The sequence below is a fragment of the Oryctolagus cuniculus genome, chromosome 20 (genome assembly GCF_964237555.1).
Source record: "Oryctolagus cuniculus chromosome 20, mOryCun1.1, whole genome shotgun sequence".
NCBI lineage: Eukaryota > Metazoa > Chordata > Mammalia > Lagomorpha > Leporidae > Oryctolagus > Oryctolagus cuniculus.
This window is the reverse complement of record NC_091451.1, coordinates 19236699-19260559: the sequence shown is the minus strand read 5'-3', so window position 1 is coordinate 19260559 and position 23861 is coordinate 19236699. Positions and strand designations below refer to the sequence as shown.

General features: G+C 40.8%; 1 protein-coding gene across 1 annotated transcript in view; it reads right to left on the bottom strand.

Annotated features, from left to right (window-relative positions):
- The window catches only part of RBM25 (RNA binding motif protein 25), a 65862-nt gene that overhangs the window by 19534 nt on the left and 22467 nt on the right, over nucleotides 1-23861 (bottom strand). The window contains exons 5-12 of the mRNA XM_008272101.4: nucleotides 22759-22816; nucleotides 18834-18994; nucleotides 11528-11713; nucleotides 9925-9978; nucleotides 9624-9707; nucleotides 5973-6259; nucleotides 3498-3720; nucleotides 3297-3386 (exon numbers count right to left, since the gene is read on the bottom strand). Coding sequence (XP_008270323.1) covers nucleotides 3297-3386; nucleotides 3498-3720; nucleotides 5973-6259; nucleotides 9624-9707; nucleotides 9925-9978; nucleotides 11528-11713; nucleotides 18834-18994; nucleotides 22759-22816 — 1143 coding nt within the window. The remainder of the gene's footprint in view (nucleotides 1-3296; nucleotides 3387-3497; nucleotides 3721-5972; nucleotides 6260-9623; nucleotides 9708-9924; nucleotides 9979-11527; nucleotides 11714-18833; nucleotides 18995-22758; nucleotides 22817-23861) is intronic.

Genomic DNA, 23861 nt, shown 5'->3' with positions numbered 1-23861 from the left:
ACCGAGAAACCTCAATAAAATCCTGGAAACACAGAATTTGGGGAACATACTACAGAAATAAACACTATGATAAAATATAACAACCTATGCTAATTGCTTCATTGCTAATAGTTCATCAACAGTATAAATTCAAAAAGCAAAATTCATTTTTATGATCATCATGTAGTTTTTAAAAAAGGACAACATGGTATCTAAGTAAAAGCAATTAATTCATCAACACTATGTCCATAACATTTTGATCTATTAAAAAAAGTTCTGGGGGCATGTGTTTGGCCTAGTAATTAAGATACCAGTTACAGGCCGGCGCCACAGCTCACTAGGCTAATCCTCCGCCTGCGGCGCCGGCACACCGGGTTCTAGTCCCGGTCGGGGCGCCGGATTCTGTCCCGGTTGCCCCTCTTCCAGGCCAGCTCTCTGCTATGGCCCGGGAGTGCAGTGGAGGATGGCCCAAGTGCTTGGGCCCTGCACCCCATGGAAGACCAGGATAAGTACCTGGCTCCTGTCATCGGATCAGCGCGGTGCGCCGGCCGCGGCGGCCATTGGAGGGTAAACCAATGGCAAAAGGAAGACCTTTCTCTCTGTCTCTCTCTCTCAGTGTCTACTCTGCCTGTCACCCAAAAAAAAAAAAAAAAAACAAAAAACAAAAAAACAAAAAAAAACCAGTTACAATTACAGGGCCAGCTATGTTGCACAGCGGGCTGCAACACTCAAATCTCATATTGGAACACTGAGTTTGAGTCCCTCAGCTGCCCCACTTCTGATCCAGCTCCCCACTAAAGTGCTTGTGAAGGTGGAAGATGGTTCAAGTACTTGGTTCCCTGCCACCCACTTAAGAAACCCAGATGGAGTTTCAGGCTCCTTGCTTCTGCCTAGCCTAGCCTCAGCTGTTGCACCAATTAGAGAGTAAAACAGCAGATGGAAGATTTTCCTTCTCTTTTACCCTCCTCCTTTCCTCCCCAACTCCTCTTAACTCTGCCTTTCAAATCAATAAGTAAATCTTTAAAAAAGAAAAATATACTAGTTAAGATTACAGTGTCTCACACTGAAATGCCTGAGGATTTATTATTGGTTTTAGCTCCTGATTCTAGTTTCTGCTAATGAGGGCTCCAGAAGGAAGAGGTGATGGTTCAAGTAACTGGGTTCTTGCCACCCACATGCCAGACCTGGATTGAACTATGGTTCCAATTTTGGGCTTGGCCTATCCCCAGCCATTGTGGGCATCTGGGGATTGCACCAATGGATGGGACCTCTTTGTCTCTCTGCTTTTTGAATAAGTAAATAAATAAATAAATTCCTTTCACCATATTAATTGTTTTATATAAGAACAGTTAAAAAAACTAACTTTGCAGATTTTTTTTTTTTTTTTAATTTACTTGATAGAGTTAGACAGTGAGAGACGGAGAGAACGGTCTTCCTTCCGTTGGTTCACCCCCAAAATGGCCGCTACAGCCAAAGCTACATCGATGCAAAGCCAGGAGCCAGGTACTTCTTCCTGATCTCCCACGCAGCTGCAGGGCCCAAGCACTTGGGCCATCCTCCACTGCCTTCCCAGGCCACAGCAGAGAGTTGGACTGGAAGAGGAGCAACTGGGACTAGAACCTGGTCCCCATATGGGATGCCAGAGCCGCAGACGGAGGATTAACCAAGGGAGCAACAGTGCCGGCCCCAAATTCTCTTAACTGTTATTGATTTTATTTGCTGGAAAAGCAGAGATAAAGAGATGGATGGAGAGAGCGAGGGAGGGATAGATGTCGCTCCCCCTCTTCGTGGAGGAACGACACTAAACCCTGCCTAGGCTTCATATCCGAGTCACGGCACCATTATGTCGCTCCCCGTCTTCGCGGAGGAACGACACTAAACCCTGCCTAGGCTTCACATCTGAGTCACGGCACCATTATGTCGCTCCCCCTCTTCGTGGAGGAACGACACAGGACCCTGTGCTGTTCTTTTGTCTGCTCGGCCCTCCCCGGGATTGCTGCTGGTTCTTCCCGGGTTGGCTACTGACCCTTCCACCTCCGTGGAAGGGCGGTTCCCCCTGCCACTTTCCCCACTTCCGCAGGGGAGCGGCACACCGCCGGCCGGCTCTCTCGGGGGCTGCACAGGTGTTCCTTCAGATAGATGTTCCTGGTGCATGTTGTCTCTCTCCTCCTTTATAGTCCTCTTCCACCAATCCCAACTCTGCTACCCACACGCCGAGTACGCTGCTCTCCAATCAGGAGCAAGTCCTACAGTTTATTGGTTGAACTGGAGGCAGCTGTGTAGAAGCTGTTACTCCCTTCTCAGCGCCATATTGTGGGAGAGCAGATGCATAGAATAAGTCTTAATTCCAGTAACTTAGTCTAGTCCGAGTTGCTCCCCACAATAGAGAAATGGGAGACAGACAGACAGAGATCTTCCATCCATTGGTTCACTCCCCAAATGCCTACATCTGGGGTTGAGAGAGGCCAAAGGCAGAAGCATGGAATTCCATCCTGGTCGCCTATGAGAGTGACAACAGTCAAAGTACTTGAACCATCAATCCTGGCTTTCCCAGGGACAATAGCAGGAAACTGAATCAGAAGCAGAACAGCCAAGACTCACACTGGCACTGTAATACATGAGAACTCTGATGGATTTTATCTGCAACCTTATAAAAGAGCCTGAGTCAGGGCCAGAGCTATATGGACACTGGTTTGAGTTCCGGCTCTCCATTTTTGATCCAGCTCTCAGCTATGGCCTGGGTAAACAGTACAAGATGGTCCAAGTCCTTGGGCCCCTGCATCCAATTGAGAGACCCCAGGGGAAGCTCCTGGCTCCAGATCTGCTAGGCTCTGGCCGCTGAGGCCATTTGGGGAGTGAGCCAGCGGATGGAAGATCTCTCTCTCTCTAATTCTGCCAAATAAATAAAATAAATCTTAAAAAAAGAGCTTGCTTTAGCTTGATAGTGCATTGGAAAAGTAGCCAGGACTCAAACCTGCAACAATACGGGAGGTGGGAGGTAGGAAACCCAAGTAGCAGCTTAATCTGCTGCATCATCACAATGCCAGTTCCTTGTAGATTTCTTAATAGAAGAATACTGTATAAATTTATGAATTATATTCATTTATGACACATTTCCTATCAAAATATATAAAAAATTTAAAAGCAAACATTTGTAAGAAATATTTTTGTGTACTTAAATTGTCTCAATATTGCTTGAAATTGAATAGAATTAAATTACCTAACAACTGAGAAGCCTCTATCAATTATAAAGTTATCTGTAGTTCAGAGTAACAAGGTGATCAGATTTTTAAATTTATTTTTAATCTAGAACTTACCATTTCTCTTCTCCTTTCTTCTTCTCTTTCAGCCTCCTTTTCATATTCTCGAGTTTTCTTCCGTTCTCTGATTTCCCAATTCTTAAGGCGCTAAAAAAGATCCCATGCTTTAGCACTTCATACAATGATTCTATAGTTCTACAAATTTTAACTTACCTAAGTGCACCAGGATTTAAAACTAAAATCACTTCCTCAATTTACCTCTTGATAAGCGGCTTCTTTCTCTCGGAGTTTTCTTTCAAGTTTTCTTCGTTCATATGCATCTTCCTCGTCTTCTTCTCGGTCCCGTTTCTTGTCTTTCTCTCTCTCACGCTCCCGTTCCCGCTCTCGCTCTCTCTCTCGCTCTCGTTCTCGCTCCCGCTCTCGTTCCCGTTCTCTCTCCCGTTCCCGCTCTCGTTCCCTTTCACGATCTCTGCTCTTTTCTCTATGTAAACAGAAGATTTTAACTCAGTCAGTCTTTGTGCTCCTCTAGACACACAGGAAAGAGGGGATACACACACCACAAAGCACTACTGGAAGCACTTCTATACTCATCAGAGAGAGACTGTGGGCCCAGCCTCAAATCCTGAACTATGCTCTGAAGTCAATGTTACAGTTAATTGTGTATCAGAAAACAAACCTAAATATATTTAAAGGATTAAAGAATGCCCTACAGTAAATTGAAATCCCAACTAATTACATAACAGTGTACAACAGGAAAAAACAAATTGCTAATTCTCCTCAAAACTACAAGACTAATAAGCATGTTGAAAATAATCAACCTCAAAACAAAAATCAACCTCATTAGTGATCAAGTAATATAGAAATCAAGAAATAGAATTTTGGCTTGCTAGGAAAGTTCTCAAATATTTAATTCAGAGTAATAAAACAAAATTGCAGGCCGGCGCCGCGGCTCAATAGGCTAATCCTCTGCCTTGCGGCGCTGGCACACTGGGTTCTAGTCCCAGTCGGGGTGCCGGATTCTGCCCCGGTTGCCCCTCTTCCAGGCCAGCTCCCTGCTGTGGCCCAGGAGTACAGTGGAGGCTGGCCCCAGTGCTTGGGCCCTGCACCCATGGGAGACAGGAGAAGCACCTGGCTCCTGCCTTTGATCAGCACGGTGTGCCGGCCGCAGCGAGCCGGCCGCAGCAGCCATTAGAGGATGAACCAAAGGCAAAGAAAGACCTTTCTCTCTGTCTCTCTCTCTCACTGTCCACTCTGCCTGTCAAAAAAAAAATTGCAGAATATATATTAATACTAAAAAGTATACTTAATTAAACATAAGTATACATATGAAATAATACAGTTCATTGAAACAAAAAAATTACACCCTGGTTAAATTCTCAGTAACAGCTTTATCAGGACAGGAAGAAAGAAAGGAATTTTAACGCCCACTGAAGACTGAGCACTGGACTTCCAGTTCCAGCAACACAGTAGATGGAGCAAAAGTAGAAATCCAAGTTTCTAAGAAACTGCAAAACAGTATGTGTATTTTAAAATTAGTCTATAAAAAGGATGAGTCTTCTTCTCTTTCCTCCTGCTCTCCTGTGCTTCGTTTGTTCATAACTGCTCTGCCCCTTTCCCAAAAAAGAAGAGATTCACCACATGAATTTAATCTAAGTAACAAAAGTTTTAAAATAAGTAAATCATGGGGCCAGTGCCATGGCACAGCGGGTAAAGCAGCCACCTGTAGTGCCTGCATCCTGTATGGGCGCTGGTTCAAGACCTGGCTGCTCCACTTCCCATCCAGCTCTCTGCTATGGCCTGGAAAGCAGTGGAGCATGACCTAAGTCCTTGGTCCCCTGCAGCTGCGTGCAGAAAAAGCTCATGGCTTTGGATTGGAGCAACTCTGGCCATTGCAGCTATCTGAGGAGTGAACCTGTGGATGGAAGACCTCTTTCTCTTTCTTTGCCTCTCCTCTCTGTGTAGCTCTACTTTCAAATAAATAATCTTTAAAAGGCAATCAATCAAGCTGGCTCTGCGGCTCACTAGCCTAATCCTCCACCTGCGGCACCAGCACTCCAGGTTCTAGTCCTGGTTGGGGCGCCAGATTCTGTACCGGTTGCTCCTCTTCCAGGCCAGCTCTCTGCTGTGGCCCAGGAGTTCAGTGGAGGATGGCCCAGGTCCTTGGGCCGTGCACCCACATTGGAGACCAGGAGGAAGCACCTGGCTATTAGCTTTGGATTGGCGCAGTGCGCCAGCTGCAATGCACTAGCCATAGCGGCCACTTGGGGGGTGAACCAACAGAAAAAGGAAGACCTTTCTCTCTGTCTCTCTCTCTCTCTCACTGTCTAACTGTGCCTGTCAAAAATAAATAAATAAATAAATAGCCAGAGAAGGTAAATGGTAGCAATCACAGGAAAAACTCAACACACCCGAGATAAAAGAAGTCAAATCAGAACCATTTCTCATTATATAGGACTCCAATGAAACAGCAACTAGGAAGAAAGCCCACTGGACCAGTGAGACAACAATCAAGTCTACACAAAGCAAGTGGACAGACAGTTGGTGTCCTGGGTTTCTGTAAATACTGGCTACAGAGAGAAATCAAAGAATTGAAAATTGCTACTTTCACCAACACCAACCATGCAAAGCCGGCCACAATCTGGAGTTAAGGAAATTCTCTATCAGAGATATGTGAGGGCTTCCCTGTGGTTTTACCAAAGCTATCAGAAGACAGTAACTTCTATGAAGCCTTACCTTGATCGACTCCGATCCTTATTTCGATCCGAGCTCCTTTCTCGATCCCGGTCACGATCTCTTTCTCGATCCCGATCTCGATCTCTTTCTTTGGTCCGGTCACGGTCCCTATCTCGTTCTCGTTCCCGCTCCCGTTCCTTCTCCTTCTCTCGTTCACGTTCTCTTTCCCTTTCTCGTTCCCGTTCTCGCCTTTCTCGTTCCCTTTCACGCTCCCTCTCTCTTTCTCTCCGTTCTTTCTCAATTTCCTGTCTTTCTTTTTCCTTTTTGCCTTTCTCTTCTTCCAGTTTCTAGAAACCAATAAAAGTACTTTTAGAGTTAACTCTGTAGCTCCAGTATTCAAGAGTTTCCCCGGCGCAATGCCCAATATTGGGAACAAAAACATCAAACCACTGATACTTTAATATTAAATATTTGTGGTTTTACTTGACAAATTAAACTGAAACAATCACAAGACTTGATAATTTCGTGCAAAACCATATACTCTACACAGACCAGGAATTTACAATCGTGAATTCTGGGAGACTGCATCAAGTGTGGATGGCCACTCAATGACTATGTGGAATGACCATGAAGAATGTGGTGGTTCATAGTTTCTAGAAATACAATTCATGGCTAATAATTCTATCCATTATGCATTTCTGTACATCAGTGGGACCACTGATAGCTATAACCGCAGACATCCCATTACCTAAGGACACCAGCTGAAGGTTTTAAAGGGAGGTGGAGGAGGAAAGTTGGTCACTGTAATGCAACTAAATAATCTGCCCTCTCGTGTGCCCACCCTCCAAAAGAAAACACACGCTGCATTCAGCCAAGATGTGCTTTACGGAGACGTTTACTCCCACCATTATGAGACTGACAGCCCACCAAATACAAATGGTTTCAAAATCATTCACTTCAAGCAAAGTGTACATTAATTGTAATATTTTCATTTAAAATATTTAAAAGCAATATATTTATGCCCATATGCCTGTAAAACAATCATATATTCACAATGATAAATCCATCCTTGGAAGGAACGATTGTATATTAACTTACAGATGCTGTGCTAGGACATGGATCGCCAACACTGGATTAACCTTGCCTACAAGCTATGTTTCTGGGAGGAAGAGCAAGTACATGGTTCACAAATAAACCAAATAACAAAGGCAGACCAAGTTTGTACCCTGACAAGATTACCAGTGTACCACACGGATTCTACACAACGTCAGAAAAAAATATATACCCCAAGCAGGTAAAACAAAGAAAGCCAATAAACATTTATTCCTTTGGTTCCATGTTTAGTTTCACTGAAATAAAATTTAAACTGCAACAATAAAATGTGCATTTTTCTTTTCTCAGTCATGTAAAGCATTTAAAACAACTTTAAAAAGCAATCTTACCTTTTAGACACTCTTTTTCTCTTCCTCATGGATCAGAGAACTGATAGAGGATTATGAAAGAAAAGCTAATGTATGAGAGATCAATATATTCAGCTGCTGTGCCAGTCTAAACCAAAGTAAAATGCAGGCAAAGCCAATACTGGATACATTGAAATTACAAAGGGCAAGATAAGAAATGTGAGAAAGAGGACAGAAACGAAAAGACTATTTACAGGGGTGAAATCTCATTTCTGAAACGGTTCTAACGGAATAAAAACTTTATATTGTAAAATGAGGCTAAACTACATAAAACTTACCTCAATGTCATACTATAAAGAAATGTATTTACTTCTGAGATAACAGATACTTACAGATAATTTTAGTTGTCCCAATATTAATTTCTTTTGTAGAAATCCTCAATTTTTTTACTCTTGCTTATTCACTATTCTACTTAATCTCTTATGCAAGCAGTAATTTGTTTCAGAACTCATTTTAAGTTTGGTTCTAAGTAAATGGGAAAATTAAGTGAATCTAGTCCATACTAAATATTTAAAGTTATTACATGCTATACATATATGCATCATGCACATATTTATATAGCATAAATGTGTATATTTTTAGAGTGATTGGAGAAACAGGAAATGAGGTGAGTCTAAATAAAAATGTAAGAAAATAATGAAGAGAAAGGACAGATTAAAAAAATCATAAATCTTACCTTATTCTCTCTTCAGACTCATCCGTGCTGTAAATGGACGCCCCCTGCCACGCTGATACCCTGACTGTGGTTATTTAATAAACTCAAACCAAAACATGCAAAGGTTCACTGAGCTCATTTTTGTTACTGGAGTTTCAAATATCCCCCATTAGCCATACCACCCAATACAAATAACTTTGTTTTTTGTTTTGGTTTTACTTTTAAAACACATTTTAGAAATTCGAAACATTTCCCCTCCAGTGAAATAATACTAAGGCAGTGAAATGCCTGACAGATCATCAGACTCCAAAGCAGAATATTTTGAATTTATTTGTTTTAAAGCATGATTTCCTCATAACCAATAAATGACAGGGTGGAACAAATAAAAACAAAAAGGGGGTAAACCACACACACAACTGTATACCATTTTTAAGCTTACTCAGCACTAAACGTAAACACTGAATCTAACCAAAAGTGTTCTCTAAAATGACTTTCCACACACCACCATTTTAATACTCAAACTGATTTTGGAAGAACTGCATGTGTTTACAGGCATATTTAATTCCTGAAGAAGCACATGTATGTGAGCGAGGGCTGGGCATCTGGATATTAAGTGTTCAGCAGCACTGATTCATTGATACTTGGCATTTTGAAAGCAATGAGAAAAAATAAGACTGATAGAAGAAAAAATGAATACTTGACACTTCACTAATCTCAGCCTCTGATTAAGAACCAGTAACATTTATTATCTCTAACATCAAAATACATTTCATGCAGTGTTTTCATTTCACCACCCATAAGCAATACTTTCAACACCAGCAAACATTTACAGATAGATGCACTGTCATTGAGAGAAGCTTTAAATAGGCAAAACTCGTGAGTGGGATTTACTATGCACAAATACCCATTTCCAAGCCAGTTACCCCTTTGCATATTTTTCTGAGGGGGCATCCATAAATATAATAAAAAACAGAAGCTCATACTTACATCCTATTCCTTGTTACTTTCCAAGCTGAGAGTTTCATCTTGCATTAGTCACCATATGATCTCTATCATAATGGTGGGGGTCAATGAATAGATTAGCTTTATGGGAATTTACAGTTCTTCCATGCATCTAAAATTTGGTAAGTCTGGTAACCACTGACCTACTTTTAAAAATCTCCCCCACTCAACCTAAATCTATACAAATATAAATCTTAAATTTTAATCTCAGCTCTAAAGAAAAAAGGTTTTCCTAAGATTAAATAACTGTTCCCCCAGAAATACACTACAGTGTATGTTATCCTGCTGCCCCCTTGAATCTAATTTAAATCTGATCTTGATGTTTATGTCGTAATCTAAAAATAAAATTAGCTTGTATTCATATTAAAGTGAGATGATTGCAGAGCAGTCAGTAACTGAAAAAGCTAAGCACAACATGTCAAGGACCACTTTAATATGGCATTGGTTTTCCGTTTCTTTGTTTCTATCTACATATCAAACCTACAAAAGGCATTTAAAATTATATTCTAAGGTAAGGTTGGTTTTTCTTGTCTGTTTGCTTTGGATTCTGTAAAAAGTCTAGATTGGTATCAAGTGAAAAAACAAGAATACTACCTTGTGTGTGTCTCTGAATTTGCTGATCTCTCGGGATATCAAGTCTCTTTTGTCTTCTTCCATTTCTATAGCATTTATATCCTCCTAAAAGAAAAAGGCAACAGGAAGGAATGAATACAGATCAATCTGTATCAATTTGAAAAATTAAAGATAGATATTTCACATGAGTCTTATAAAATATGAGTAATCAGAACATTTATAATAATAACTCTAACAATCTAAGGTTAGTGAAAAATCAGATAAACAAGAATCTGGGCAGCAGTAAACACTGGTATTCCCAACGCCCACAATTTAAACAAACCTTAGTGATGAGTGGGTAAGGGATCAGCGGGGCCACTGGGAATCTACGAAAAATCTGCGAAAAAATACACAAAGATTTTTTTCAAAAACAACAAAACAGCTTATATCACTCTGAAATTCAGTACCTGCAAGTTTATACTGTAAACAACACAATAACTGTATGTCGCACTCTCTTTACAACCCCTCCAGGTACCTACACCCACTTCTCCCTCCAACACCCCCAAACAAAAGCCTAAGGGTGGGGGGGGGGTCTCACAGTAGCAGAGTCTTTTCTGTGATCTTCTCCAAGATACAGTAAACAATCACCAACAAAATTTATCTATAATTCCTACCAGAGGACAAGATTTCACTGATTTGCTGTCTATCTGTTTTTCGCCTTTCCCAATGATGTGGGAAGAACAGCAACAAACTCTACAAGGCGACATGATCCTATTCTTGACTGACCTCATTGCATCTCACTACACAGGGTTTTGTGGCCAAACAAGGAAGAATTAAACCAAGTGAACCTGAAGATGGTCTTAAAAAGGTACTGAAACCCCAAATAGTACAAACCACTAATCAACCCTTGCTAACTAAATATGACACATACAATTTATAGTACTCTTCCATAGCTTACAAGAGGGTACTTTAAAAAGTTCAGGGAAAATGAAATTATGTTTATTTTACTGCAAAAATGTGAAATCATGCAGGTTTTGTGGTAACAGCCATTTTCCATGAACTTTTGGAAGAACTTTCATACAAGCATATAAAATACTTCCAATTTTTTTAAAAGACCATTTATTCCCCGTAATTTCTCTAAGTTTAATCAAAAGAGGCAAATCCAAGAACCACCTTCTTTCTATGTAGATTCCCTAATCTTCCATTAAATTAGCCTGGCAAAAAAAGTTGGTATTCAGTTCCCTGGGGTGGAGCACTTCATCTTGCACTGCTCTTTCAGGGTTCTCCCACTGGATGTTAACTGCATTACTGACAGGGTTTCTAACAAGACAAGATTGTCTAACCGAAAGGCAGCTAAAAAGAATGGGTGAAAACCTTCAATGTCTGAAGCCTGGCTTCCTGCTTAGAGCAGAGGCAGAAATATCAAAATTAGGGGATAATGTAAAACAAGGCCAGATTGTTATGGTAAAAAATAAATGAATCTTACTTACTTCTTAATATCAGTTCCTACTCATTATTATTGAAGCTTTTTGTTTGCTTTGCTTTAAACTAAATTCAACCCACATTTAAGTGTAAGTCGCCACACCAGTGTATTTCAAACATAGAAAACAGGCATGCTTTGGTTAAAAATATAAGAAGCTAGCTGAGAAAACAATCAAAATTATGATAAGGTGAAATATTTATCTCTACATCTACTCTTTAAATATATATTTTATGGTATCTTTTCGTGGCAATAAAATATTTAGTATTTTTAAAGAACATCCCACAAGTTAAGTTTACCTAAAATAAACGAGTTTAAGAGAATCAAACTTTCCCTTTCAACTTGCACATTACTGTAAGACTACTCATACGGTTTTCTCTTCCAAGCTAAAATGTAATCAAAGCATAAGAGTTGTCACACTATAAAAAACAAACTGCAGGAATGACTGTGCTATCAGAACACATACGTCCTCCTTCTTTTCCTTCTTCTTCTTTCTGGGGTGAGAGTCAGATTCCTGTGAGGGGGCATTTAGCTCACTGGAGTATTCACGAATTAAAACTTCAATGGCCCCTTTAATCATCTGATCTCTTCTTTTTGTTTCTTCATCTAAGGCTTCTTCATCATCATTAGGGGCAGTTTCTGGCCTGGCATTCTTAAAATAAGAAAGCAAATTCAAGGGGAAAAAAAGAAAAATCAAACAAAGTAAAAATAATTTTAATAGACGGGTTAATAAACAAATACGTTTTTTCCAAATATCTCCAAAGTCCTAGTAAACATGGGGTTACATTTGTTTTCAACTTCACAAAACTAAACTTCATTTGTTTTACTTAGTTTCCTGAGATACCTGTATTTTTCATCATCTTTGTTTTCTTCGCTTAATTGCTGAAGTCTTGGCCCCTTACCAGCGAAAAAAGTATTAAATGGAAGCTTTAGCACACTATACAAAACATTTGAAAGCTTTCACAACTGGTTTCTGACAGTCTTGATTAATAGCTTCACGAACTAATGATAATTACTAATTCTTGCAATCAGATAATAAAGTTGAAAATTTAGCTATGTGATAAAAGCAAATTATAATTTTAAAATATGCTATGCAAAATGAGCAAAAAGTATGCATTGGTTAAATAAACATATACCAAATTGTAAAAACCAGAAATATCAGGAGAGGAAACAATGACTTTTGTTTTTCTCTCAGCTTTCTGCAATTTGTATAATGGAGAAATATCACTTATACAAACCACATACTCCCTGTGGTGTGTACATGTAACATTAAAAAAAATAAAACACATTATTTATATAACAGATAGCCATTTGAAAGAATTGATGGCTAACTGTGCCTCTGACAAAAACAATACTGTCTTCTAATGTGCCACTAATCTCTTGTCTGTTTTATTCTAAGTCCCCAGGTTATAGGGTTAATGCAATTCACACTACAAAGAAAATTTACACAATTTCAAAACTCCTCCTTAGTCTATTCTCAATTCCTTTTTAGTCAAAACACAGGAAAGGATAAAAATATGAAAAAACAGCAACAAGATAAACATAAAAGAAAAATATATACAAACTTTGTTCTAATTTGAAATAGACAAATATTCTATGCTACATGCCTGCTTTTGATCACAATACATGCAATTGTTTAGAAGTAGTTACATGCCTTGTGACTCCTTTACAATAGCAAGGATTTATTTGAAAGTCAGAATTACACAGAGAGAAGAGAGGCAGACAGAGAGAAAGAGAGAGAGAAAGTAAAGGAGGGAGGGAGGTCTTTCATCCGCTGGTTCACTCCCCAATTGGCTGCATCGGTTGGAGCTGTGCTGAAGCAAAGACAGGAGCCAGGAGCTTCTTCCAGGTCTCTCACATGGGTGCAGGGGCCCAAGGACTTGGGCCATCTTACACTGCTTTCCCAGGCCACAGCAGAGAGCTGCATCAGAAGTGGAGCAGCTGGGACTCGAACCGGCACTCATACGATGCTGGCATCCTGTATGGGCACTGATTTGTGTCCCAGCTGCTCTACTTCCAAGCCATCTCCTTGCTAATAGCTTGGGAAAAGCAGCAGAAGATGGCGCAAGTGCTTGGGCACCCATGTAGGAGACCTGGAAGAAGCTCCTGGCTATTGGCTTCAGTCTGGCCTAGTCCTGGCCATTGTAGCCATCTGGGAAGTGAAGCAGTGATGAAAAATTCTCTCTCTGCCTCTTCCTCTCTAACTGTTGACTTTCAAGCAAATAGATAAATCTTTAAAAAAAGAAAAGAAAAGAAAGAGTGGCTGGCACTGTGGTGTAGCGGGTTACAGCCTTGGCCTGAAGTGACGGCATCCCTTGTGGGCATGGGTTCTAGTCCTGGCTGCTCCTCTTCCAATCCAGCTCTCTGCTGTGGCCTGGGAAAGCAGTAGAAGATGTCCCAAGTCTTTGGGCCCCTGCACCCGCATGGGAGACCCGGAAGAAACTCCTGGCTTTGGATCGGAACAGCTCTGGCCTGGCATAGACCAAGTGGTACATTTGTGGCAAACTGGGGAGTGAACCACTGCCTGAATGAACAAAATGAATGAATGAATGAATGAATGAATAAATAAATCCACGTTGTGGCACAGCTGGTAAAAGAGCTGTCTGCAGTGCCTCATCAGTTCTAGCTGCTCTACTTCCATTCTAGCTCTCTGCTATGGCCTGGGAAAGCAGTGGAAGATAGTCCAAGTCTTGGGCCCCTGCACCGTCATGGGAGACCTGGAAGAAGCTCCTTGCTCCTGGCTTTGGATCAGCCCAGCTCCAGCCATTGCGGCCATATAGGGAGTGAACCATCAGATGGTCTCTCTCTGCCTTTGCCTCTCTATAACTCTGCCTTTCAAATAAATAAATCTTAAAAAAAATAAAAATATCAAGCAGCTAGGGTAGGCATTATAGTTAAAACCACTGCTTAGGATGTCCACACCCTTTATCAGAAAGACTGGGATCAAGTCTAACATCAGCTTTCTGCTAATGTGTACCCTGAAAGGAAGAAAATTCTCCCAGTGTCTCGGTTCCTGGCACCCAAATGGGAGATTCTGACTTTAGCCTGACCCTGCCCCCCTGGCTTTTGTGGGCATTCTGGGAGTGAGCCAGCAGATGGCAGATCTCTCTCTCTCTCTCCCCCATCTCTCATTCTCTGCTGCTGTGTTTTTAAATAGACAAATATTAAACGAGAAAGGAATCACCTACTCTGTCTCTGGCATATTCCGTACATTCTGAATTCCTCTCCTTGAGCCTTGTACATCCAGCATAGGGAAGGACAGAAGCAAGCTTGTAAATCCAATTCTAGTCATATAAAAACACAAGCCAGTGTTGCTGTGCTGTGGGTTAAGCTGCCACCTATAATGCCAGCATTCCATTTTTGGGCACCAGTTTGAATCCCAGCTGCTCTGCTTCTGACCCATCTCTCTATTAATATGCCAAGGAAATCAGCAAATGGCCTGAGTACATGGGCCCCTGCTATCCATGTAGGAGACCTAGCTGGAGTTCGAAGCTCCTGGCTTCTGGGAGTGAACCATGGGATAAAAGATTTATTTCGTTTTCTCTCCCTCCATGTGGCTCTGCCTTTCAAATAAATAAATAAATCTTAAAACACACACATACAAAACAGCCATTGATTATCACCGCTGTTATAAACCAAAACTTAAATATCAGTATGGCTTTTTTACCTGAATTAGGAATAAAGCATCTGGAATGAACTAATGCACATCATAACCTACATTTTTAGAAGGTAAGCTTAGCAGCTTAAACTTTTTACCTTACGATAATAAAAAGAAAAAAAAAAAAGTGATACATCATGGAAGGAGCAGACTTCTCACTGAGAGACACCATTCTATAGGCTGGCAAAAGTGTTCTCTAAAGCTCTACCACTGAAGCCTCACTCATAACCGATCTCTTGATTTCTAGTCCCCTCCTCCCAAACTTCAGAAACCAAAAACTTTTCAGCAATACTGGGGAATGAAAGGCTAAGGTTTTAGGGATACCAGAGAGAGGTTTACAGAAACCAACTGATTATCTGGTATTTGTATGTGGTCCACTTAAGCAGCTCTTTTCAGAGGACTGAAAGCCTCCACAGTAAAGTAGTTAGTTGTGAAGCTGTTGAACAGCTCTTCTGGGCTCACTCTTGGACATTCACTTCTAGAGTCCGAAACAAAATCCTTTTCAGGAACTTAAACAGACACTGAGTTTTGCGAAAATAAAGACTCAACCAGATTAATTTCTAGGCAAAGATGTGAAGATGTTCAGCCAGACTATCTGTCCACTATTGGCTCATACCAAAAAGAATTTATCTATATGTACTTATAACACTTTTCAGATTTCATTACTGAATATATGGTTAACAATCACTACTTCCATCAGTTAATAAAATATTGTTAGATAGTACACAGTACTGTACTGTACATAGCAGATATCCTGTACTGTGACTGCTGGACAGCAAAAAAAGCAATAGGAGATGGCCTAGATCTACATGGCTACCTCAAATAAAATACTTTTACTAAAGGTAAGAAATGGAACGAAAAATAAAAATTTGATCTGCAAATTAAAGCAAAAACTTACAATCAACTTGTTGAAAAGGATTTTGCAAAGGCACATAATTCCTCTAAAAGGTCTAGACCATAAAAACAACAACAACAAAAAATATCACCTCCTACTCCTCAACAAACTCCTGTTCCTTTTCCAGTCAATCACAGCTATGTAAACAATTACGTTCTTCCTTCTGCCTTGGAGTCAGAGAGAAAGCCTGAAAACCAAGTAGCTCACAGGGTTCTCAACATCTCATTCTTCTACCTAAATTACTGCTTTCTCATTACTCCAACTAAACAGTCACAGAAAAAACAACAAGCACCATCTCATAATTTATTCTGAAAAATCATAGCACAAAAACGCTGAAGAAACTACTCCATGCTTTCTTTGAACAGTTACCAGAAAAAAATTCTGAAAATTTGTCTGACACTTTTATTTGGATTTAATTTTCATTTTTAAAAATAACTTATCTTTCAATTCCATTTTCCATGATTTTTTTTTTTTTTTTTTGACAGGCAGAGTGGACAGTGAGAGAGAGAGAGAGAAAGGTCTTCCTTTGCCGTTGGTTCACCCTCCAATGGCCACCGCGGCCAGTGCGCTGCAGCCGGCACACTGCGCTGATCTGATGGCAGGAGCCAGGTGCTTCTCCTGGTCTCCCATGGGGTGCAGGGCCCAAGCACCTGGGCCATCCTCCACTGCACTTCCCTGGCCACAGCAGAGAGCTGGCCTGGAAGAGGGGCAACCGGGACAGAATCCGGTGCCCTGACCGGGACTAGAACCCGGTGTGCCAGCACCGCAAGGCGGAGGATTAGCCTAGTGAGCCACGGCGCCGGCCTCCATGAACTTTTAAAAGTTTATCTTTTTTATCTAAAAGGCCAAGTGACACAGAGAGAGAAAAGCAAGGGAGAAAAAGACAAATCTTCCACCCACTAATTCTAATGCCCACAAAAGCCAGGGCAGGTCAGGCTGAAACAAGGAGCCAAAACTCCATCTGCATCTCCCACGTGGGAGGCAGAAACCCAAATACTTAAGCCATCATCTACTGCCTCCCAAGGCCTGAACTAGCAGAAAAGCTGGATCAGAACAGATCTGGGACTCAAACCCATGGAATTCAATACCATGCATGTCCTACTGCATCGAATGCCAGCTCCTGCTTATTTATTGTTTTTAAGAGGTTAAGGCAATTCTGTTTTGATATAATTTATAATACAGAAAAATTGTATTTTATTCTTTCTTCATTAACTTGGGTAAGGGTAACAAGACTAAAAGATGGATCAATATAACCACAACTACTGGTGAGTAAATGTTTTATTCTTCCTATGGCTAACACACCGTCCTATGTACTAGGGAGTTACCTGAAGAAAGAGACATCTGTGAACTCACTGCCCTTTAAACTTGTAATCAGAGATGAGAATGTGACTGGATACAAGGCATTGAGACACAGATACTAGGGATCTTCAAAAAATTCATGGAAAATGCATATGAAAAAACTGCATGGTTTTCAGAAGTCATTTGTACCACAATAAATCTTATGATTCCATTTCTCCATGAACTGTCTAAAGCACCTATGTATTACACAGCAGGCTAACATACAGCAGTAAAATCTGTTTTATACGGGAAGAGATCCAGACTTATCTGGGTGGATTTAATTCTTCCAAAAGGACCTGAGGGAAGTGTTGATGAAGGTTGTAATGAATCAAGAGAATTATTAATTATAGCTCAATGGATAGAATTTCGGGGGCTGGTGCTATGGAAAGTGGGTAAAAGCAGCCATCTGCAGTACTGGCATCCCAGTGCTGGGCTTCAGATCTGAAGCCAGGAGCCAGAGCTTCTTCCAGGGCTCCCACGCAGGTGCAGAGGCCCAAGGACTTAGATCATCTTCCACTGCTTTCCCAGGCCATAGCAGAGAGCTGGATCGGAAGTGGAGCAGCCGGGACATGAACCAGCGCCCATATAGGATGCTGGCCTGCAGATAGTGAGTTTACTCGCTATGCCACAGTGCCAGCCCCTCAATGGATAGAATTTCAACAAGGAGTTTGCATGGGCAATAAGGGCCTGAGATGTCAGCAAAACAATCAGTGTGGATACAGGGGAGGAGATTGAAGAGAAAACTTAGAAGGATGGATTGGAGTAAGCCTAGAATGGAGTACTAAGGATATGTAATTTATTCTGTAAGAGATCTACAACCATGAAGGATGTGTTTACAATAATGAGCAGAGATTTAAGGTGATTAGATTTACGGTATGGATGAACAGGAAGTATTAACAAGTGAAACGAAACAGGGAAAACAAAGTATTACCACAAGTCTAAGGAAAGATGTGATTAAGTAGAAAAATAAAAACTGTTTGAATTTAATCCTGATTCTATGAAACAAAACTTCACATTACAATTAAAACTATATTCACCCAAACACAGAAAAATGTCCACAAAAACACGTAACTAAAATGTTCACAGTGGTTACTTATAGTTATGGGATTTTGCGTAGTATTTGATTCTTTTTATACACTTTAGTTTACTGGGATGGGGTCATTTTATAAAATTAAGCAGAGATCAGAAAGTCATTTTTATTTTGAAAGATAACAAATGCTTGATGAGAGCAAAAGGTTATTTTGGTTTTATTTTTGTTGGAACAGGAAACCAATAATAAATCTATCTTGCATCTGTTCAGCTTGAGGTGCCAAAAAGGAACCCCAAAATCAGGGAAAATATACTCAAGTTTTAGCCGTGTTTTGTTTTTTTTGAGAAGGGGCAATAATACATATATTACAACACACCACACAAAAGTATCCTTTGACAGTACTTAGTATAACCTTAATAAAGCAATCCAGCTGAGAAAGTAAGATTTTCATTCATTTTGGAATCTCTGCACTTTTAAATGAGACAGCAACCAATAAAAACTACGTAGGTTAAATATATTTTGTACTTACTTACAAAGCTGCCTTAATGAATTAGTTCTGTTTGGAATAGTCAGTACCAGTGTTTTCTCTGGCAAGTTAACCTTGTCCAGCCTCCCTTACTACCTTCATCCCAACCTGGAACAAGCAAATCAACAGTCACCCACCCACTGTGGGTAGATAAAGACTTAAAAGAACTACAAACTATAAAACACTCTCCTGCATTTGAACCACAAGTACATATTACAACAGTGATGACCTTGTGAAGCCTTATGTTAAAGTTGCATACAGTGAGAAGTCTTTATGTTCAAACAGCACAGCCAGCCTAGGATAGATAACACTACAGAAAACATACCCCATTGGAAGCTTTCTTCTTCGCTTTCCATTCATCTAGTTGCGCCTTTGTCTTTGCATCAACTTTAACAAGCAGCTTCTTCTCTCCAATCTGCAGGTCATGCAATAATCTGAGTGCTCGAAGTGTAGATTCAGGCTCCTTATACTCACAGAATCCAAAAGCTAGAAAAGGATGTAAAGAATGAATGGCAATATCAATGGAATTATGAAAGATTAAAAGATATAGACAGGCTGGTGCTGTGGCGTAGCGAATTAAAGCCACGGCCTGCAGCGCCAGCATCCCATATGGGAACCAGTTCGAGTCCGGACTGCTCTGCTTATGATTCAGCTCTCTGCTATGGCCTGGGAAAGTAGCAGATGATGGCCCAAGTGCTTGGGCCCCTACAGGTGCATGAGAGACCTGGAAGAAGCTCCTGCCTCTGGATCTGCTCAGCTTTGGCCATTGCAGTCATTTGGAGAGTGAACCAGTGGATGGAAGACCTCTGTCTCTCACTCTCTGGCTCTACCGCTCTCTGTAACTGACTTTCAAATAAATAAAATAAAACTTAAAAAAAAAAAAATACATTTAGGGCAGCACTCAGGCACTAGGCTAATCCTCTGCCTACGGCGCTGGCACCCTGGGTTCTAGTCCCAGTTGGGGCGCCAGAGTCTGTCCCGGTTGCTCCTCTTCCAGTCCAGCTCTCTGCTGTGGCCTGGGAAAGCAGTGGAGGATGGCCCAAGTGCTTGGGCCCTGCACCCACACGGGAGACCAGGAGGAAGCACCTGGCTCCTGCCTTCGGATTGGCGTAGCAGCCATTTGGGGAGTGAACCAATGGAAGGAAGACCTTTCTCTCTGTCTCTCTCTTACTGTCTAACTCTGCCTGTTAAAAAGTATATAAAAAAAACAGCAAAGAAAATCACTGCAGATCAAATATTATAATATAAAGACTACTCAAACTGTCACTTCACTTGAGTCCTTCTATTACCGAAAATAATCATTTATTTATTTCACTTTCAGCACTCTCAAGCAATCAAGGGGTGAGGGGAACAAGGGAAAGAAAGAAAAATTTCAAAGACATATACACCTGCTGTTTATCAGATGTTCTAACAAATATTTAGCAGAGATGGCAGGTGTTTGGCACAACTTTAAGACCCCAGTGGAGATTCCCAGAATGCTTGGTTTGAATCCCTATACTTTTTTTTTTTTTTTTAATGATTTTTCTTGAAAGGCAAAGTGATGGAGATAGAGGAAGAGAAAGAGACAAAGAGATCTTCCATCCACTGGTTTCCTCCCCAAATAGCTAAAATGTCGAGGGCCGGGCTAAGTTGAAGTCAAGAGCCAGAAGCTTCATCTGGGTCTCCCAAATAGGCAGAAGGGGCCCAAGTACTTGAGTCATCTTCCACAGCTTTCTGGAGTCATTAACAGTGAGCTAGATCAGAAATGGAGCAGCCCAGACTCAAAATAGCATTACAGGCAGCAGCATATCCTGCTCAACCACAATGCTGGCCCCCAGAGACCCTGTTCCACTTTCAATTCATTTCCTGCTAATGCACACCCTAGCAGGCAGCAGGTAATGATGGCTGAAGTATCTGGCTCCCCGTCAACCAAGCAGGCGATCCAGACTAAGATCTGAGTTCTTGGCTTCAATCTGACCCATTCCCAGCTGTTGCTGGCAGTTGAGAAGTAAGCCAAATTTCTCACCACCTTTCAAATAAATAAAAATAAATGAAGCCACTGCTTGGGATACCCATGTCAGGCATGACAGTGCCAGATCAAGCCCTGCCTCTTCTTCCAATGCAAATTCCTGGGAATGTGCCTGAAAGCTGTAAGATGATGGCCTAAGGACTTAGGCCCCTGCTATTCATATGAAACGCTGAGTTCCTGGCTTCTAGATGCTAACTGGCCCACCCCTGGCTGTTGCAGGCAGTTGGGTAGGGAACTACCAGATGGAAAGTTTCTTCTTCTTTTTTTGTCATTCTGCTTTTCAAACAGGGGCAGGTGCTGTGGCGCAGTAGATTAAGCCACAAATTGCAACTCTGACATCCCATACTGGAGGGCTGGTTCAAGTCCAGGTAAAGGACTGGGGAAGCAACAGAAATTGTCTGAGTACTTGGGCCCCTGTCACCAGCATGAGAGACCGAGATGGAGCCCTGGACTCACAGCTTTAGCATGGCCCAGCACCAGCTTTTGTGGCTGTTTAAGCAGATGGAAGATCTCTCTCTCTGTCCCTGTCATTCAAATAAACAAATCTTCAAAATAAATTAAAAAGTAAAAACTAAAACGAAAAAATGTAGTAGAATCAATTAATTTCATGACAAAAATGATTATTTCCTGAATTTATTCCACTGAGATTTCTTAGCTACAAACAAGAACAGACTATTTTAAGCTGATAAAGCATTTTACAAATCTGACATGTTGAATTAGAGAAGCAATGACCTTTCATCTTAAATATAAGTCTATTTTTTCTGAGTCTATTTCATTTTGTAGTCAATCATTAATTTTTTAAAAAGATTTATTTGAAAGCCAGAGTTACAGATAGAGAGACAGAGAAAAAGGTCTTCCATCCACTGGTTAACTCCCCAAATGGCCAGAACAGCTGAAGCTGAGCCAACTGAAGCCAGAAGCCAGGAGCTTCTTCTGGTTTCCCAAGCAGTGGTTAAGTCACTTCTTGGGATGCCTGCACCCCTTACCTCCCCTATTCCCAGGCCAGGAGCCAGGTGCTTCCTCCTGGTCTCCCATGTGGGTGCAGGGTCCAAGCACTTGGGCCATCCACCACTGCCCTCCTGGGACAGAATCCGGCGCCCCAACCGGGACTAGAACCCGGGGTGCCGGTGCCACAGGCGGAGGATTAGCCAAGTGAGCCGCGGCACTGGCCTAAATCAGAGATATTAAACTTAAAAAGAGCAATCAAAAAACTGAAAAAGAAAAATCAATGAAGATCAGTGTCTGCTAATAATAATTCATAGAATTAAAAAGGAGAGAACGATCCAACATGAGAAGAAGGACAAAGAGCAGACCCATAGAATGGCAGATGTCCTAGACAGCACTCTGGCTCAGAATCAGCCCTTAAGGCATACGAATCAGGCTAAAAAGCCATGATAGTTTCTCAAGCATGGAAAGCCAAAAAAAATGACCTAAATGAAAGATGTCTGAGTGAGATCCCAGTGAAAAGAACAGGCCATCAAAGAAGGAGGTACCTTTCTCTGAAGGGAGGAGAGAACTTCCACTTTGATTATGGCCTTGTCTAAATAAGGTTGGAGTTTGTGAACTCAAGAGGCTTCCATAGCCTTGGCAGCTCACGACAAGAACCTCAGGTGATTACTGACGTCATAAATAATAGTGTCAGTTGTTAAATCAACAATGGGAGTCACTGTGCACTTACTCCCCATGTAAGATCTCTGTCCTTAACATGTTGTACTATGAGAATTAACAGTAAAACTAGTCCTCAAATAGCACTTTATATTTTGTGTGTCTGTGTGGGTGCAGACTGTTGAAATGTACTAAGTATGTACTAAGCTGATCTTCTATATATAAAGATAATTAAAAATGAATCTTAATTAAGAATGGGATGGGAGAGGGAGTAGGAGATGGGATGGTTGCGGGTGGGAGGGAGGTTATGGGGGGAAAAGCTGCTATAATCCAAAAGTTGTACTTTCAAAATTTTTATTTATAAATAAATGTTTTCTAAAAAAAAGAAAAAGAAAATCAAATCTAAATATGTGTAATGACACAACCACAGAGGGCGACTGAGAGAAATATCAATTCTCTTTTCCGCATTCTAACCTCAAATTTCAGTTAACATCTTCCATCTGCAATTTTTTCCTGTTATTACGTAGAAAGGGGGTGCTAATAAAATACCACCCATTGTTAAAGGACAATGAGAGTAAAACATCTAATGTGATTTATACAAACAGGTTAAAGTGATCTCAAATAAAGTATGACCTACCTTGTAGTTTTCCAGACGCTCCTTGGACTCTCTTCCAGCTCAAAACTAAGCCACATTTCTTAAAAAAATGAGGACAAAAAAAAATCATTACCATTTAATGATATAGTTTTAATCCAAGGTATAATTACATTCCCACTAGAGGAGAAAATGCTAACAAAGCAAAATAAAGAAATCCACAAAAACACCACCAAAAAAAAAAAAGTCACTATAACAACAAAAACAACAACAACAACAACAACAAAAGGAATATCCAAGCAACTAAGTTTGTTAAAATTCCTCGATTCACACAAAGCTATCTATCACATATGAAAGCAATACAACAAATCTCTTAAACAGATTTTTAGCATGGTAAAGTGCTTCATAGGCTGATATGTAGGACAGCAGATTTTAAAGATTTTAATAATGCAAAAAAGTATTTCTGTAAAATGATTAAGAAATATTCCAAAGGGCTAGGCTGTCTTAGGGGTGGGGCATTATTATTGCATTCTCAAAGAAGGTAAAAAGATATTATTTGTAGAATATAACTGAAGATCACACGTCAAAGCTGATAATAAAAACATTTTTCATATCAACCTTCAGAAAAACCATTAAGAATATAAAAGATACCGACAAAGTCAACTGGATGAAGAAAGAGCCATAGAAGAGATTTCAATAAAATATTTTTTAAAAGACTTTATTATTTATTTGAAAGGTAGAGCTAGACAGCTAGAGCCAGAGAGAGAGAGAGGCAGAGACAGAAATCTTCCTTCTGCTGTTCTGCAAATGGCCTCAATGACTGGAACTGGGCTGATCTGAAGCCAAGAGCCAGAAGCTTTTTCTGGATCTCCCAATTGGGTGCAGGAGCCCAAGTATTTGGGTCATCTTTTGCTGCATCAAAGGCATGTTAGCAAAGAGCAGGAATGGAAGTGGAGCAGTTTGGTCTTGAAGCGGTGTCCATATGGAATGCCAGAGTCGCAGGTGGTGGCTTTACCTGTCACACCACAAAGCCAACCCTCTTCAACAAACTTTTGAAAAGATAGGAGGCACATGGATGGGTAGTAATTCAGTAGAAAAAAGAAAGCAGGAACTGAGAAAGAATATTAAGGTCTGATAATGAGCTGAAC